Source organism: Terrapene carolina, unplaced genomic scaffold (assembly GCF_002925995.2).
Source record: "Terrapene carolina triunguis isolate 2854851 unplaced genomic scaffold, T_m_triunguis-2.0 Scaffold131, whole genome shotgun sequence".
Classification (NCBI taxonomy): Eukaryota; Metazoa; Chordata; order Testudines; family Emydidae; genus Terrapene; species Terrapene triunguis.
In genome coordinates this window covers 35,512,759-35,532,673 of record NW_020664482.1, presented here as the reverse complement: position 1 = coordinate 35,532,673, position 19,915 = coordinate 35,512,759, and the positions used below count along the sequence as shown (strand labels likewise).

Here is a 19,915-nt window from a genome sequence, read left to right as displayed (position 1 = left end):
GATACAAGATTTGATTTGTCATAGAAATGACTTTTATAGAAAGTGGCCGTTAATTATACATCACTGTTCCTTTCAGTAGTACAGTATAGAGTAGGCTCTGTCAAGTACCTGTAGGGATTCTATTCTATAAGGATCTTAATTTCCTGATTTTTGGCAATATTGTGCTAAATAAATATATTTATATGAGAGAGAGAGAAAGAGAGAGAGAATGGTCCACAATCTGTACAGTCTGAAAAACATGCATTAACAGTAATGAAAAAAAATCAATACACTATTGAACTGCTTTTCTTTTTAATGTATCTTATAAATGACAACCCCTGGCTGAATATTAGTCTAGTACATACCACAACTCCAAACTGTTCTGGCTCACAGAGATCATCATATTCATGCTTTAACTGGGCTAAGGCACTGAGTTCCTTCTGTTCAGGAAGATTCTTCACCAAATTCTGGAACCAAAGAAATAAAAAGGCATATTACATTACCTTTATATTCTTCTAATTGCTGTGATTTTAATGAGCATTTGATAAATATTTTGTATGATATGATGTTTGTAGTTTGTTAGATGACTTGGTAATTAAGGGAATATTGTGAGACCCGCTTTTTTTTTCCATTTAGATATTTCCAATACCATGCAAACATTGATCTCTTAACATACAAGTAACACAACAAATCAGTAAGTTAGATGGGTTTATACAGATGTCAGCATCTCCACTAAACAGATTCTGTGACAGGAATCATGATTTTCCAGTGTTAAGGAGTTAGTGCTGTGATCTCTGAACCACTGGCGCCAATGCATTCAAGTATTAGTCATTGGCTGCCAACTTTTTTTTTGCCCCTGTGGTTTCATCTTCCTCATTAAATTATAAATAAGGAGCATTATCTTCCTTCCCACCCACATACAAAGCAAAATTTTACTTCCCAAAACAACTCTGGGCTTTATCCACAAAAGCAGTCTGCAGTCACCACTTAAGACATTTACACAGAAATGGAGACCATTCCAAAACTGCATAAGTCTCTGGGGCTTTAACTATTAAGCATAACCTTTTCAACCTCTTCTCCTCTGATAATGCTTAATCAAGCTAAGCAAGATGTAAAATTGGTTCATAAGCTCATCTCACTATATGCTCAAAGAAAATGCTGTGCGTATCATATGACCAATTAAACTCTGGCAAAAGGACAGACCTAATTTGCATACCCCTCTCCATTGCTTTATTTTAAATAAATATACTTCGGGTAGTACAGGTGTACAGAAAACCCTAATTTTATAGTTAAATCAATATATTTAAAATTTATTCTCGCACAGTTTTTTTCTTTGTCATTTGTAAGATGAAGAGAAGACTAACTTCTTTTTTAATTGAGCAGGATATTCTTATCTGCTCTAAGAGACTCATGGATCTATAGGTTTCCTGTTAAACACAGGTGTCCATCACAATGTTGCCAGGCTGATAGAACATGTGTACTACTATTGTCCACACTCATCAATGCACTAGCCCCTAGTGGCTGTCCTTCCCTCTGCCTTGTCGCCACAGATCGCCATTGTTCACCAATGACTTATGGTAGACAAACTGGGAAGACAGAAAACTGGGAGCACCAATGGCAGAAGATAATATCAGCACTAGAGTAGCATAAGGATTTTATAGGATCCCTTGTGATAAATGCTTAATGGCCCATTTTCTTTTCCCCTACACCTTTACAAAACTGTTTGATAGCATACATGTCAACCTGGACTGCCTTTGCTGAGTTCCAGAATCTGCTATCTAATGGACTACCTTGCACAAAAAGGCTGAATACATTTAAGGAAGCTTTCCAGACCTACGGAAGGGAAGCCGGGGCAGTAAAGGATAAAAGTAATGCATACCTTAACTAAATGCAAGCCATTCTAACAAGCTAACATTACACTATCTTACTGATACAGACTTCTCTGGGCAGTTGACACAGGTCAAACATCCTTGCTAAAACTGATAGGACTTATTACAGTCTCCATCACTATTAAGCAACACCAGCTCCTTGCTGACCCAAACTGTGGTCGACATGTATTTCCATATATTTATTTAAAAAAATCACTTTCATCATAGATTGAACATATGTTGGAACTCAAATTACAAAAACTGTATCTGTGACTGGTAGCTCACCTCTCATGGTTCAGCCTACTGTAATTTTGAGAGGCTGCTACAACTAAAGGTTTTTAAATGGAAAACTTCAGTGTAGACATGTCTGTGACACAACTGTAACAGTATGTATACACAATCTTTCATGCATCATAGCTTTCACTTTATGGTATCTCAGCAGTATGATGTAAAACAATTCCTGTTCAAAGAACAGAGACCTTAACTAATTTCTACATTTTGGCAATTTTTTTACAGCATTCGCCAAACATTAATTGCACACTTAAAGGTTAGCTAAGTGAAGGTATTGAACTATAATGCCCTTACTTTCTTACCAAAACTTAACTGTTTTCTCTCATCTCATATCAACTCATTTAGCCATGCTACTTGTAGTAGAACAGATTTGGGCTCTCCATGATTAAGTCCATCATATTGTACATAAATTGTGTTTAAACTGCAAAAGACCCTAATTTATTTAGTCAAACTCATTTTTGAATGGCATCACTGTGCCTATGCCATCTAGAATTAAGTAGTGTTCTTATGGTTGTTTTGCTTTTTAATATTATGATTTATTTTTCTCATGTTGGTTCTATCCATAGACTTTGTTAAGGAGAAACACACTTGATTTCATTTTTAAGCAAAGCCCTGGCAAAGACTGTACACAATATTACTCTAGCTCCAAGATCTGCAACATACCTGTTAGTCACAGATTCTAAAAGCATACTGTACGTAGTTTTCAAAAAACATTATTTTGCCAACACATTTGTTTTATACATGTGAACACAATGTCTAAAACCTTCAGATACAGAATCAATAGTTGGCAGTTGTGACTCAAATGAAGCAAAAGCTCACATTCACTGAGTTTGGATAGAATACTAAGAAAGTTTTGTGTTGATTATATAGTACAACTCCTTCAATACCAGTTACAAGTTTACATGAATTAAAAAAGCAGAGGTGGTAATTTGTTTAAGTGTCAGTGCTGTAAAACAGAATATTATGTGATCAGTTCCAATCTAATTTTCCACAGTTCTGAAGAACAAATCTTTGTCCTTTCCTTATTTCTTCATAGGAAAAAATGCACTTGAACTGAATGCTCACATCCATCAAGATACACATTCCCATGAAATACAAGTGAAAATGGAAATTTGCCCCAGCACATTGGCATGAAGCCTTTATTTTGTTTGATGGTTAAGTAATAATTACTTCTATTTGTTTTTTTTATTTGTAATAAAATTTATTTGTAATAAATTCTCACAAATTAAATATCCAAGGAAGTACCTTTCTTTCATGCAAGCACATAAAGAAATTTAATTTTTGTGACTTTGGGGAAAAAGTCATTTTGCCCATTATTACTCTCATTTTCCTTTTAAGAAAGGATACAACAACTTAAGTTTAATTTACACATAGCATTTCACGGAACTGACAGTGTCTCAGAATCTTTCAGCCAATGTCTTTGTATGGTTACAACTGTCAAAATGCTGCTCTATAATTCATTTCCCTTTTCAAAAACAAAGCACTGACACAGTTAATGTAGTTTAGTAAGTGTGCATTTCAAGATCTTCTATTTTACTTGCATAATCCAATGCAACATGGAAAATACCATATTTAAAAAGAGCTGCAGGGAACAAAACAAGCAGACAGAAATGCACTCAAGCTGCTTCGTACACAGACACATGCACACATTATTTCTCCACAGGGGAAGTCTTGTGGTTGTTGTTTCAAAGCTGATTATAACAGTCACAAATGCATTAACAAGGTAACAAACTGTGCTTCAACTGGAGTAATGTTAAAATGTGTTGAAAACAAGCAGACTCACAACTACTTTCTTTTAAAAGTTAGCCCAACAAAGAATTTTGATTTTGTTTTAAAAACAAAGGTTGTAGAAATCTGTGTTTTACTACTTTTATGTCTTCTTATTTATGAAATATGGATAAAAAGTAATTTAGGAATATTTTATTATATTATTTCATATTAAATTTAACCATGTATGTTTCCAAATGGTCTGGAATGCCATTGTAGCTAATAAAATGTGTTACAGTGTATTACTAATATAGCAGTGTTAAGTGCTATACAGACAAATCATGCACAGAGATCTCAATATTATAGAAAGCAAATGATGGGAGAAAAGAACACAATGTAGAAGCAGAGTGGCCAGGGACAAGACAGCTGCCTATTTCTTGATTATATTAGAGTTGCAAAGTTAGTTATCTAAACCCAGGGATAGACATCATAACAGAAGGTGAGTCTTCATTTAAATCCTTCCGTGCACAGCAGCTCAGGAAAGGTGTTCCTTGAGTGAAGAGCAGAATGAAAGACACTTAGGGACAAATAGGTCACTGACTGAATGAAGAGGACAGGGAACAACAAAACAAGAGAAAGCTGAGTAAGGAGGAGCAAGGATATGTAGGGCTTCAAAGGTGAAGATGAGAAGTTTAGTTGTGATGGAGAAGGTGGGTTGATGTGGAAAAAAGGGTTGATGTGGTCGGTTTTCCTTGTAAGGACATTTTACAAGGACTACTGAGAGATGATCTGATGCCCAATGAAGCTCAAGAGAAGATGGTTTCATTTTGTCTTCCCTCCTTTATCTCAGATTAAGATCAAGTCTACAATCTGGCAATAAATATCACATACCCATGGAAGACACTACTTCTTTTGTTTGAACATCTTTTCTAAAATATCCCAGAACTGTTTTAATAAGACATACTGTAACCAAATATAGTCTAACTGAATCATTGAGTAGTTTTGTGTTCATCCCTCCCATCCCAAATTAACTATTTAAAGATATTCAAGGTATTAAGTGAGGTACAAAGTTAAATTTACTATTGTAATAATAAAAGAAAAAGGCTCTTCAAATACAATTGTTATATTTCTATTTACCTTCTGTTATAATCATGCTTTTATTTCCCAATGAAGTGTATTCATTTCCAAATTATTTTTACTCAGGTTTATGATTAACTAAATCTACTTATGAACATTACATAAACTTTGGTGCTAATTATCTTCTTTTTTGTTGTTGTTACTGGTTCAATTTGCACTTTAGAAGTAGAATGGTAAACCATCTCCAGACAGCAAAAATGGTGTTAGAATCAAACAGACTGAACAAGCAAAAGAGTAATCCTGCTGGGATTACATTTAGAACAAATAGCAGATGTGTGATGATAAAATTATTTCTGCTGTTCATTATACCTCTATTTGCATACATTCAGACTGCAGCACAAATGCTCATTTATTATTAAGACCCATTTTCAATTTAAAATATCTGCATCACTTTGAGTCAGCAATGACTACAGAAAGCCAAGGCTCCCCTACAGGATAACTAATGCACTCTCTCTCTCACACACACAGGTATTTATGGCACTATGCACGCACGCACATACCCCCCCCCCCCAGATACAGGTATGTATGGAGCTATGCACGTGCACACACACACACACACACACACACACACACACGCACACACATACACACACACCCCAGATACAGGTATTTATGGAGTTATGGGAGCTGGGAAGGTCCTGCTCTGAAGCCTAGGCAGTTCATGGAAATAGAGGTAATTTTCTGAGGGATATGGTCCAGAGTATCTTAATAATCAAACAATAACTTAAAATGAATTTTGATATGCAATATTCTTGTTTCTTGAGAGGAAATTGATTAATGATCATTCTTATAAGCTTGAAGAAATTAATACAAAGGTACTGGATTCCAAAATCACTGATTTAATAAGTAAATATGATTAATGATTTCAGTGAAGCTCTTACTCAAAATATTATCATCACAGCAGTGAGTACACAAATGGACTGGGATAGTATGAAGAGGATTTTCTCATGCTACAGAGTTTGAATATGCCTTAGGGATTCAATTGAAAACACATTAATGATTTTGTAAGATGTTTTGTTAATTTGCTTTTTGTTAAATGATATGGCTCTTGCTTATACAGACTAAAGCCAGGAATTTACAATGGAACAAAACAACATTATTTTGGATTGCAAACAAGAATGCTGATTTGTTATAAATCTCATGACAGTTCCATTGGATTAAGGCTATTATCCTTGTGTACAGCAAAATACCAAATGAGAAATTACAGTCTGCCTATCTAAAATTCTACAGTGATTTACACCGAGTAGAGTACACACAAATTCTTTTCAGAATGATTGTGTATTATTTGTCAAGGATTTGATCTTTCACTACAGAGTGACTTCTGCCTTTCTTGCCCCACTGCCCGGCGCCCCAAACAGATACAGTTATTCATGTACATCCAGTTTTAAAAGTTCTTAGGATTTGAGATGTTTGGATGAAAGATGGTATACAAAATGCCAGCTATTACCGAAACTACTACCTTTGTTCATCCACTGTTTTAAAACAGACCAGGATTGTTCACCATTATAGGTTTCCTGGAACACTTCTTTATGAAATCACTTTTTACTTAACTTATCCAGACATAATTAATAGGTGAAGGTAGTCAATAAAACATCAAACATGAAGCTTTAAAGTTATGCACAGATACAATGTAGTGATAGGAAGATTGGTATTAAGACATTAATTTGATGGATTTGCAGACTTTCTACTTAAATTATTAATCTTATCTCGATTAAGAAAACTAAAACTAAATAAAAGGTTATATTTTAATATCACATCCTGGAACAGAACCATAATATAACAGAAGATGAAACTGTATTTCCAATTATATTATATACCTGAAGTTCAGAACATACATAAACTTATTTAAAAAAAAAAATTCTTTTGACAATCTCTCCTACTAATATAATGTGTCTAACATATGTTCTGAAGACAGAACAGGGAAGTGTTGGCATATTCTGATACATACAAAAAAAGGTTTCCAAAAGTACTTGTTATAAAATGAAAGTTGGCAATAATGTAAATCACACATCTCTAAAAACCTCAAATATAATCATACAGAATGAAAGGCATTAATATGCAAAGCATCTTTACAAGTCACGGTCTTTTTGTCTTTAATTCAGTCCTAGAAACAATCTTCAGATTCCTCACTATGCTAACACAGAATACCACTCCACACCTGAGGCACATAGTTTAATACCGATCTAATGTCAATGATAATCCTGTTGCATTACTTAAACCTCTGAAGGTAGCAGTACATGTGGATATGTTTAAATCTGTTTATTTTGCAGCAACCCAGCAGAATTAACTAACCCAAATAAATAAATATGATCAAATACACATTGCCTTGATAATTCTAATTAATCTATGACAGACAGAGAGAGAGAGAGAGACAAAGAGAGGGAATCACTGGCAAACTGTGATATTTTAGATTAAAAAAAAAAAAATCCCAGAGTATGGGTCCAATGCTGTGGCTGTTAAGAAGATAAAAAGAAAGATTATTTACCAGAAACTGAAGTTTCTATACTGTAGGAGTTGCACATATTACTTTTCAGGCGGTCCCAAGAAAAGTTGCAAAGTAAAATCATTGCTTAAGGTACACTTAAGCCTATCATTAGAAAATCAGTTTATGTTAGAACTTGACTTTGAATAGCTGTGAACCAAAGGATTAATCATAACCAGATAATGTGATGTTAAATGTGACTGTCCTTGACTAAAATTGATCAAAAACAGGAAAAGCAACAGTAACAAAAACATTGTGCACAGTCACGCTCATTGAAATTCTCAGGGGTATTTCCATATCAAAATTTGAATGCAATGAAAAAATGGTTAAAATTTAACATTTAAAAATTTAACAACTCTATTGCTAAGAAAATCATACAAATATGTTCACTTTCACATACAAAGCATGTTCTTCATAATAGGATGATTAACGGGTTATAGTTAAGGCTGTCCATTGCAATGTGATTTTCATTTCTTGTATGTGTATGGTGAGAATAAGGACATTATTTAATTGGAAATGTGATAAGACACGTAATTCATATGCTGGTGTGGCTGAGTGTGGCAATGAAGATTCACGCTCTATTATGTTCATTTTTGCTTTAACTTAAGATTTGTGTGTGTGTTTTTTAAACCATTTGAGTGGTGTGGAAATATAGCTGAGCCACTTCAACTCTAAGTTAAAACTTTTCAGTGGCAGTTTCCCAGTATTATTTAGCACCAAAACTTTAACTATGTCTATGGGAGGGAAATCTTGCTCCAAAAGACCTTACAAAGTGTACACAAGTGGGACTCCCTTTCTGCACATATTTTCAAGTCCCTGGGTAATGTGGGACATATTGGGATTTCCTGGACCTGACAGGAGCAGTCTATCCATGGTTCTTAGCCAAATAACAGCCACACTGTCAGGTGCAGTGACTTCAGGTCTAGATGGAGTTTCTGGCTGTGATGCTATGAGATCAGATCCAGAAAGTGTGGAGGCTGGATCAGAGGTTAAATGGACATCTAAAGCAGACCTGTCAGCCAGAACTGCCTCAGCCAGTATAGAGATACCAGAATGATCATAGCTTTGTTGCTTGAGTGCAGAAATCACCCTGGTAATCAGAGGAAAGATGTATACAAAGTTTTAGTTTCACTGTAAGAGTCTCATCCAGTAGCAACCATGGACCCTCTTGAGCAAAAGTTTTAACATTTTGCATTGTCCTTTCTGAAAAAGTAGTCTCCCATGTACCCCACTGACAGAATATCATTTCCATGAAGGATGTATACAGGGACCATTCACGGTTGGTCACAGATTACCTGCTCAGGAAATCTGCTCACGTGTTGACTCCTGGAAAGTAAAGGGCCATTCGTGTCACTCTATTCTGGTAGCACCATTTCCAGAACTTGATGGCCTCCAGGCAGAAGGATGAGTGTCCCATTGCTTTTATAGTGACTGTGAAAATCTGCACTATCAAGTTTTGGAGGACAGGCAGGAATATTGTACAAGCTAGCCTGGTGGCTCTGGACTCTAGAATGGTCATGGGTAATCCCATGATGTTTGAGGATCAGGTTTCTGTGGTAACATTCCTTAGCCCGAGTTGGAGAGTTCGAAGGCAAAGTTTGACAAGCAGCTTCACATAAATGAATGCCAGCACATGACCTACAACTGAGAGATATGTTCATACAGTAATAGCTATGGCTGTGATGATCAACTCTGATGTGGCTCCTGACATTCCCACCAAATTTGCTGACTGGCTGACTGGGGTGACAAGGGAAGCAGAGGATGATTGTCTCCTTTGGCACCATGACCATTTTGATTATGTCTGCCCTGGGAGTCAGCGTGAGCCCGTTGCCCCGTCAAGACTGATACTTGTAGGGCTTTCTGTAGAGGATGGTGCGTCAGTCCCACAATGGATCTCAGGATGACCCTCATGTTCTTCAAGAGAGTGAAGTGCTTTGTCAGTCTCCAAACTGAAAAGCTCCATCTCTTTGATGAGTTGCACCTCTGGTGAAACCCCCAAGGCTCATCTCATGGTTACATGGTCACAGCCATCAACCTTACAACCAGGTCCTAGGCTGCCCTGGCAACCATCTGGCCATGAGCATAATTTCCTTTATCTCCTCCCTACCATCATCAGGCAGCTTGGATAAAAAGTAAGTTGACCTCTTCCTTGTCAGGACATTTTACTTGGCAAATAATGCTTGATAATTTGCCACCTATAGTGCAGTGAGGCCAATTAATAAACTTTGCACCCAAAGAGATTCACCTTTTGGGACCCTTTGTCCTTGGGTGTACATGTACCTTTCACTGACTAGGGTTTCTCTTTTACCACTTGTGACTACTAATGACCTGAGGCACCAGGTGGGAAGAGAAGTATTCTGATTTTTTCTGGGGCACTTGGTAATGTTCCTCTGCCATCTTGGAGGTCAGCTGAACAGGGGCTGGAGTTTGCCAAATGGCTTTGGCCAATTCCAGTTTTCCTTTGCTAATGGGGAAATCAATGCCGGCAGGGCACTGAGGTAGCCAGGATATCACAGTTTGTGTGACTATTCATGGGCGACCATCATCTCAATACCCAGAGTCTCTGCAGTATGTATTAGGTGGTCATGAAATCATCAGTCGCTAGGGCTGGTTGGACTGCTCTGTCTGGAAACAATTAAGAATCTGGCTGCTCTGTCCCCACTGTCAGTGTTCTAGGCAGAAATAACCACTGATCTCTTCCTCTTTCTGGATCTGTAGGAAGTGAACTATCTATGAGATATGTGCAATGATGTCGGTCCAGCACAAATTGGGTACCGTCCTACTTGTGTCCTGTCATGCCTGCGCTGGATCGATGCTCTGTAGCAGGGTCTCCTGCACTTGCTCTGAGGTCATCTTTGAAAACTAGTGGGGAGGACTCCTTGCTCTATGCTGGAGAAAATACATAAAACTGAAACAATGGGACAAGGAATAATATTCTTCAAATGGTGGTGCTGAGAAATGTCTCAGTTCCAGGACCTGCTGCTGTCACCCCCTGAGGGAGATACTGGTAGTTCCTCGTAAGTATACTTCAGTCCCAGAATGAGTGCAGGTGACTTTGCTGTTACTAATGTTTGTGGTGCCCATCCACTCAGTGCCACTCCCTTGGTGAAAGACTTGGGCTTGTCCTTAAAGAAGAGGTGATTTCTCCTCTCTCTGTTTGGAGCCATGCCTGGTCCCTGTTTGGCATTTTCGCTCAGCTGCATCCATGTGTTGGGGGGGCCTCTGGTAATGATTTTGCTGCTGCTGAGGTCAGTGATGGGTCTCTGTTGGCCAGCTGGTCCCCAAAACCAACTGCATCAACCTCCAAGGGAGATCAGTGTTATGTAACTTGGTGCCAATTTCCATGGGATTTTCTTCATCGCCTTCCTCTCAATGCCCAGAGCATGATGTCTACTTGGGGGGGAGGGGGATGATTCATGAGGTTCCTTGAAGACACCAGTGTCCTCTAGGTCTGAGGCGGTGTGACTGGACTGCTGGAGTAGATGAAATTTGGACTGTTTCCCCCTTGACTTGAAAGTCCTCTGTGAATAATTTGCACACTGCACATTAATCAGAAATGTGTCTCTTCCTCGAACAGAAAAGAACTTCTTTGAACAGAACATTTACATTGGCTATGCCCGGTGACAAGAGGAATGATTCTGCTGCAGGCTGGGCAGAGTCCTAAACCCTGAAAGCTCACAGTTCACCATGATGAACTGTAGAAAGTACCTTGCTCCGCTGTAGGGGGCACAGAAGGAGGTATGTACAACTATCTTCTCTATCCTTTTTTCTTCTTCTTTTGTTAGTTCTTTCATTTCAGATATTACATATATGAAAGAGAGAGAGAGAGAGAGAGATCTTCACCAGAATAACAAGGATGACCAGCAGGTAAGACACTTGCCAGGTTCCCTCTCGCTACCACACGCTCTAAGAAGAAATTGAGGGGGAAATGTGGCTGCCCTGCCTTTTATGCTTTTGCATGAGAACAGAAGGTGGGCAATGGAGCATGCAGACCTAGCACGGGAGCCATGCTGACACATCCTTGAAGGAGAATATTTAGTTCAAATTTGAGCAGGGGGTTGCACTAGATGACCTCTTGAGGTCCCTTCCAATCCTGATATTCTATAATTCTATTCTATGATTCTATGTTTGATAATAGAAAGATTAAAATCGGACATTTTCATATTTTAAAAGTATAACTTTTAAAAATGGATGGAAGGGCCTGGGGACAGCATTCTGGCTACAGTGCAGGGAACCAGGATGAGAGGCTCACTGTGTTTTAGTGATTACCCAGTGCTAGGGAGGCCAAAAAAGTGACCTGGGAAGGCTAGTCAGACACAGAAATTGCCTCTCAAATGGAGACACAATTTTGCTTTCCAAACAAGTTTTGCTGCAAGTCCACTCTTCCCTATCACCACATCACAACACCAGAGAGGGAACAAAGAGAGGAAGAAGCTTGCTGTAAAAGAAAACTAAGAATCCCTTCATATACCTGTACTAAGGGGGAATACTGTCTAGCTGGCAGACCTACTGGGATAAGCCAGAGAGCAGCCTAGATAAAACAATTCTTGCCAGGCCCCTAAGAAAAGGATTCCTTTTGTCGAACCCCAAGGGGGTTGCAAAAGGCTAAGGGGGTAAGGAAAGTAGTAGTGGTGGTTTTATGAAGGCAGCAGCATCCCTTGGCATAAATAACAGTTATGACAAAAACTTAACAGAAGTATTTAATAAACTAAATGTAAGACTTGTGACAGTGTTTTAACTCCACCTACATAGTAAGCATAAGATGTTATAACCAAGGTATTTGTTAGCTAAAAGGATCTGAAGGAAACATGCACAGCTACATGTCAAAGAAGAGTTATTCTAACTGCCTATAACTCCTAAACAGCTGAATAGATTTAAGTCAAATTTGCCTGCCCAGGAATAGGGGGGGGCACGGGGGGGGGGGGGGGGGGGGGCGTGTTGGGGAGCCTTTACCATAAGCATAAGTGTCACAAGATTGATGCTGGTGTACATTTGTACTACATAAAGATAATTAATCCCAACCACACTGCAAGTCTCAGTGGAACCTTAAATATACAGTTGCTACCAATTCCTCCACAATAAAATATAACTGAACAAAAAAAGGAAGGTAGTCTCATACAAACATGAATAAAGGTGAAGATGAGGAAGATGAGTGTTCCATGGACATATTAAATTAATCTTTACTATCCTAATTTATTATATTATAGTTTGTTTATATATATATATATATGTGTGTGTTCAGAAAGAAATTTATTCCCATAATATGATCCAATAAAGCAGCATAAATTAGCAAAATATTAATGTATTTTGAAAAACATATGCAAATTCATGGAAGTTAACATAACTGGGAACTGATGCCTTACATGGACATTATTAATCAGTCTCTGCAACAACTTCTGACTTCATCACTCTTGTTACATGGCAACACAAAGCTGAACCCTCTTACAGATTTCTAGCTCACAATACTGAGAAAATAACTATTCCCTTAGCTCCAGGACTGAACAATCATTCACTGAAGACTGGTAACTTTTCAATATTTTTATAGCAAAACGACATTAAAAATAAACTCCCACACACACACTTCCTTGAGTCAAGAGAAACAAGTCAGCTCTTGGGAGCATACTGCTTGTTATGCTATAGTTCCATCTTAATAAAATAAACTCAGACAACCAAAAAAACCAAACCAGACTTTTGTAATATTGGAGTTAAGGTTGAGAGTATAGATCAATAACTGAAGGGTACTGAAATTTAGAAGTGTATATTAATTATACAAAAACAATCATGAGACTTTCTCCCGGTTTTGGTCAGTAATGAGATTAAAGAACTTCAGAGTCGGATATAATCCTCTAAGAGTTACAGCTTCCTGCACTTTGTACCAAAACTGTGGGGGAAGTGCAAGAGACATGATGTGACCTCTATAGGTATGTCTACACTGCAATTAAAAACCCACAGCTGACCCATGCTAGCTGACTCGGACTAAGGGGCTCAGGCTAAAGAGCTGTTTAATTGCACTATAGATGTTCAGACTCAGACTGCAGCCCGAGCTCTCGTATCCTCCTACCCCAGAGGGTCCTAGAGCCTGGGCTCCAGATCAATCCTAATCCTCTACACTGCAACCGAACAGACCCTTACCCCAAGCCGCACCAGTGAGAGTCAGCTGGCACGGGCCAGCCATAGATTTTTAATTGCAGTGTAGACATACCTTATATGTAAACATATGAAAGGGCTAAAAGACTTGCCTTTAAAAAATACACTTTTAGACTCAACTGGCAAGTTTTAAAGCCAGTGGAGCAAATGTGCCATTCTGCTATGCATGTTCCATGAGGAAATAATTTCTCAGATAACTTTCACTGTCCCATGCACTAGATTTTGCCAAAGTATTTTAAAGTAAAATTAATTTGAAATTTCTAGAATTAGTTGTTTTGAAGCTTTTCAAAACACTGTTAGAAGAATTTTCAAAACATTACCAACAGTGTTGTGTTTTTAAACACCTCTTGTAGGTATCTTGTCAAAATAACATTAAATTTGGGTACAATTATTATTGTTGTTGACATTATTGTGACTGTGCACACTTGCAAAATCTTATATAAAAAACACAACTTACCTACTCCTTCACCCCCATGAGGATTGTAAGGTGAGGGGAATATCAGGTTAATAATTAGGGCTGTTGATTAATTGTAGTTAACTCAGGCAATTAACTTAAAAAAACTAATCATGATTTTAAAAATTAATTGCGATTAATCGCACTTAAACAATTGAATACCAATTGAAATTTATTAAATATTTTTGGATGTTTTTCTACATTTTCACATATATTGATTTCTATTACAACACAGAATACAAAGTGTACACTGTTTACTTTATTACAAATATTTGCACTGTAAAATGATAAACAAAAGAAATAGTACTTTTTCAATTCACCTCATACAAGTACTGTAGTGCAATCTCCATCCTGAAAGTGTAACTTACAAATGTCCATTTTTTTTGTTACATAACTGCACTCAAACAAAACACTGCAAAACTTTAGAGCCTATAAGTCCATTCAGTCCTACTTTTTGTTCAAACAATCGCTAAAACAAACATGTTTGTTTACATTTATGGGAGATAATGCTGCCTACTTCTTATTTACAACGTCACCAGAAAGTGAGAACAGGCATCTCTATGGAACTTTCGTAGCCGGCATTGCAAGGTATTTACGTGCCAGATATGCTAAACATTCATATGCCACTTCATGCTTCGGCCACCATTCCAGAGGACATGCTTCCATGATGATGCTAGTTAAAAAAATAATGCATTAATTAAATTTGTGACTGAACTCCTGGGGGGAGAATTGTATGTCTCCAGCTCTGTTTTACCCACATTATGCCATATATTTCATGTTATAATAGTCTTGGATGATGACTCAGCACGATATTCATTTTAAGAAAACTTTCGCTGCGGATTTGAAATAACACAAAGAAGGTGCCAATGTGAGATTTCTAAAGACAGCTACAGCACTCAACCCAAGATTTAAGAATCTGAAGTGTCTTCCAAAAACTGAGGGGGACGAGGTGCGGAGCATGCTTTTAGAAGTCTTAAAAGAGCAACACTCCGATGCGGAAACTACAGAACCCAAACCACCAAAAAAGAAAATCATCCTTCTGCTGGTGGCATCTCAGTCAGAGGATGAAAATGAACATGCATCGGTCCTCACTGCTTTGGATTCTTATCGAGCAGAACCTATTATCAGCATGGACGCATGTCCCATGGAATGGTGGTTGAAGCATGAAGGGACATATGAATCTTTAGCGCATCTGGCACGTAAATATCTTGCGACACCGCCCGCAACAGTGCCATGCAAATGCCTATTCTCACTTTCAGGTGATGCTGTGAACAAGAAGCCAGCAGCATTATCTTCTGCAAATGTGAACAAACTTGTTTGTCTGAGTGATTGGCTGAATAAGAAATAGGACTGACTGGACTAGTAGGCTGTAAAGTTTTACATTGTTCTATTTTTTAATTCAATTATTTTTTGTACATAATTCTCCAATTGTAAGTTCAACTTTCGTGATAAAGAGATTGCACTACAGTACTTGTATTAAGTGAATTGAAAAATACTATTTCCTTGTTTGTTTTTTTTTACAGTGCAAATACCTGTCATCAGAAATAAATATAAAGTGAGCACTTCGTATTTTGTGTTGTAATTGGAATCAATGTATTTGAAAATGTAGAAAACATTCAAAAATATTTAAACAAATGGTATTTTATTATTAACAGTGCGATTAATCACAATTAATTTTTTAATAGTGTGATCCATGGCGATTAATTTTTTTTATCGTTTGACAGCCCTATTCATAATATAAATCAATAAGTCTCAACCTTAACTATGGATTTCAAATTTTGTTCTGTTTATTGGAAATGGACTGGATTTTGTCCACTGTGACTATTTTAATAGTTCCCATTTGAAATGTCCAATGATGAAGATCACAGGACATGGTCCATATGTTTTGGAATAAATGCCACTGATGCAGAATTAGCAGATCAAGTGTTTATTAAAATCCAATAAAGCATTCAGGCTCCAGTAAGCAATGGTCACAAAGCACTTTGAAATTACTGGATGAAAGCTCTATTCTATGTGCAAAGTATTTCAACATATGACAACTAGGCTATAGGAACATGGAAACTGCCTCAGTTACTGACTCAGGGCTGGTCTACACTACGGGGGAGGATCAATCTAACTTATGCAACTTCAGCTACGTGAATAACATAGCTGAAGTCAACATACTTAGATCTACATACTGTGGTGTGTCAACGGGAGACGCTCTCCAGTGGATTCCCCTTGCGCTTCTCGTTGAGGTGGAGTGCCAGAGTCAACGCTAGAGCGATCAGCGGTCGATTTATCATGTCTATACTAGACATGATAAATCGCTGCCTGTTGATCCAGCTGGTAGTGTAGACAAGCCCTCAGAATCGAGAACCATTTACTCCAGTATCTGACAGAGGCAAACACAATACACTTCAGAGGAAGATTCAAGTACCCTGAAGTGGACAGATGTGGAATAATTCCCACCTGGCCACATAAGGTTTCATCTTCCTCTCTTGTAAACTATCTTAAAACCTGAAGCACAGAGTTGCTCAAAATTTGCTAGCGTTAACTATAGCAACTTTGGATATTCTTGCTAATTATATAAATGCCCAAGCCTTTTCTGAATCATACTAAGTTTATGGTCTCAACAACATCCTATGGCAATGAGTTCCACATTCTAATTATGTGCTGTATTTAAAAAAAAAAAAATCACTTTTGCAAGTGCCACCTAATTTCAATTAATGTCCCCCTAGTCACTGTGTTATGAGACAGGGAGAATGAGACTTCTGATCTACATTCTCTAGACCTTTTGTTATTGTATATAACAGAGGTAAGCAACCTATGGCACACGGGCCGAAGGCGGAACGTGAGCTGATTTTCAGTGGCACCCACACTGCCCGGGTCCTGGCCACCGGTCCGGGGGGCTCTGCATTTTAATATAATTTTAAATAAACCTTCTTAACCATTTAAAAAACCTTATTTACTTTACATACAACAATAGTTTAGTTATATATTATAGACTTATAGAAAGAGACCTTCTAAAAACGTCAAAATGTATTACTGGCACGTGAAACCTTAAATTAGAGTGAATAAATGAAGACTCGGCACATCACTTCTGAAAGGTTGCCGACCCCTGGTATGTAATTTTTGTGTCTCCTCTTATTCATCTCCTTTCTAAGATGAAGACACCAGTTTTTTTCTTTACATGAAACATCTCTCTTTACATGAGAATTTTCGCATGCTTCTAATCACTCTTCACCCTTTTCTAACCCCCTCTAACTCCAATACTACAATATCCTTTTCAAGAAGGGGTGACCAATAACTCCACACAGTACTTACTCCTGAGGGTATTCTACGCCAAAAAATTAAAACTTCTGCACACAGTATTTTGAAGTTCTGCACATTTTATTTGTCAAATAAGTGTGTACGCTCCAGCATGGCATTGGGGAGCAGAGGCCACTGGCTGCATAGAGGTGGGAGATCACTGTGCAGCTCCCCCTCCCGCCCCAGGACACAGACTTAGTGGTGAGGCTGCACCCAACACTGACACAGCGCAAGGACCGGGCCTGCGCCAGAAACACCCCAGGGCTCTGCCCCTCCATGCCAGGTGCACCAGGTGTGGGCAGCAGGCTCAGCAAGGCAGAATCCAAGGTTCTGGGTGTGGGGGGAGTGAGGCTCAGAGGAGGGTCTGGGTATGAGGGGGTCTGGATGCATGGGGGTTGGGTGGATGGGAGAGCAGCTCCCTGTACAGTAATCCCTCCCCCTGCAGCTGAGGAGCGATGAGTGCAGGAAGCACTGGGGGTGGGGAGGGGTGCAGTTTGAAAACCTTACTACAGCTTCGGGGGGGGGGGGGGGCAGAGAGTCTGACACAGCCCCAGATGCCACGCAGGGAAAGAGAAAGTCCCGTCCTCCCCAGCCCAGCTGGGTCTTCCCCAGTCCTGCCCCGTACCCTACAGTGATTTACCTCTCTGTCTGCTATACTGGGCACCCGAAACATACTGCTGGGGAGGGTCGTATGACCACTCTTGTGGCTTCCCTTTGCTTCCCCGTCAGATAGTCATTTTTCCGCAGGGAAGCAAAGAAATCTACAGGGGACATAAATTCTATGCATGTGCAGTGGTGCAGAATTCTCCGAGGAATAACTACTATAGATGCTTTCTTATGGTGATCGTTTCATTAGAACTTTGTAAGGAAGTACGAGAAGCTTTTTTTCCCCCTCTATTGCACATTACTTTGCATTTATCAATGTATCACATACTATTCTACTGCCCATTCACCAACCTGAGTTAGGCTTCTACAAAATGCCTCAGTCCTTTATGGTCTTCACTAACCTCAATAAGTTTGTGTCATTGGCAATTTTGGTGTGTTACCACCACCACCCCTTTCACAGCTCATTAGTTAATATGTTAAACAACATCAACCAAGTACTGAATTTTGAGGCACTCTGCTGTTATATATATAGACCTTTTGCCATAATAAAAAAGGACAGTTACCTGTTCCGTAACTGGTGTTCTTCGAGATGTGTTGCTCAGGTTTATTCCACAGTAGGTGTGTGAGCTCACATGTGCACTGGGGCCGGAAGTTTTTCCCTTAGCAGTACCCGTAGTGGGGGAGCCCTGCTGCGACCCCTGGAGTGGTGCCTCTATATTGCGCTATATAAGGGGAACTGTGCGCTCACACCATCCTCAGTTCCTTCTTGCCAGGCAACTCCAACAGAGGGGAAAGAGGGAGGGATGTGGAATACACCTGAGCAACACATCTTGAAGAACACCAGTTACGGAACAGGTAATTGTCCTTCCTTCTTCGAGTGATTGCTCATGTATATTCCACAGTAGGTGACTCCAAGCTATACCTGATGGAGGTGGGTAGGAGTTTAAGGGTTACCAGGGCAGAGTACCGCCCTACCAAACCCGGCGTCATCCCGCGTTTGGGAGACGATAGCACAGTGCGATGAAAAGGTGTGGACAGAGGACAACGTAGCAGCCCTACAGATGTCCTCAATAGCGACATGAGCCACATAGGCAGCCAACGAGGCCTGAGCTCTCGTCGAATGAGCCTTCACTAGAAGAGGTGGGGGAACCCCTGCCAGGTCATAACATGGGCAAATGCAGGAGGTGATCCAGCGGGAGATCCGCTGGGTGGAAACCTGTTGCCCCCTCATGCGCTCGGCCGATGCAATGAAAAGCTATGGGGATTTCCGGAATGGTCTGGTCCGGTCTAGGTAAAAAGCCAGCACTCTACGCACATCTAGCATGTGTAGTCGTCGTTCCTCATTGGAGGAATGGGACTTAGGACAGAGAACTGGTAGGAAGATGTCCTGATCCATGTGAAAAGTCGAGACTACCTTCGGCAGAAAGGCATGGTGCGGACGAAGCTGTACCTTGTCCCTATAGAAGACCGTATACGGGGGATCAGAGGTCAGGGCCCTAAGCTCCGAGACCTGACGGGCTGAGGTGATAGCCACCAGGAACGCCACCTTCCACGACAAGTGGGACCAGGGACACGTGGCCAAGGGTTCAAAGGGCGGGCCCGTGAGGCGGGAGAGGACTAGGTTCAGGTCCCAGAGCGGGACCGGGGGTCTGGCATAAGGAAATGCCCGATCCAGACCTTTCAAAAACCGGGAAGTCGTGTGGTGGGAAAATACCAACTGACCAGACACCGGAGGGTGGAAAGCCGAAATTGCTGCTAAGTGTACCTTGACCGAGGCAGGCGCCAGCCCTTGGGTCCTAAGGGACAGTAGGTAATCAAGGATGAGCTGGAGCGATGCGGATGAGGGGGAGGAGCCCCTCTCCCTTGCCCACGTGGAGAACCAATACCATTTGGCCAGGTAGGTTCGTCGTATGGACGGCTTCCTGCTCTCCAGCAGGACTTGCCTAACATCCTCAG

At 39.6% G+C, this 19,915-nt stretch overlaps 1 protein-coding gene across 1 annotated transcript in view; it reads right to left on the bottom strand.

Annotated features, from left to right (window-relative positions):
• The window catches only part of DIAPH2 (diaphanous related formin 2), an 887,225-nt gene that overhangs the window by 493,431 nt on the left and 373,879 nt on the right, over positions 1 to 19,915 (bottom strand). The window contains exon 21 of the mRNA XM_024202840.2: positions 345 to 446. Within this exon, the coding sequence (XP_024058608.1) occupies positions 345 to 446 (102 nt within the window). The remainder of the gene's footprint in view (positions 1 to 344; positions 447 to 19,915) is intronic.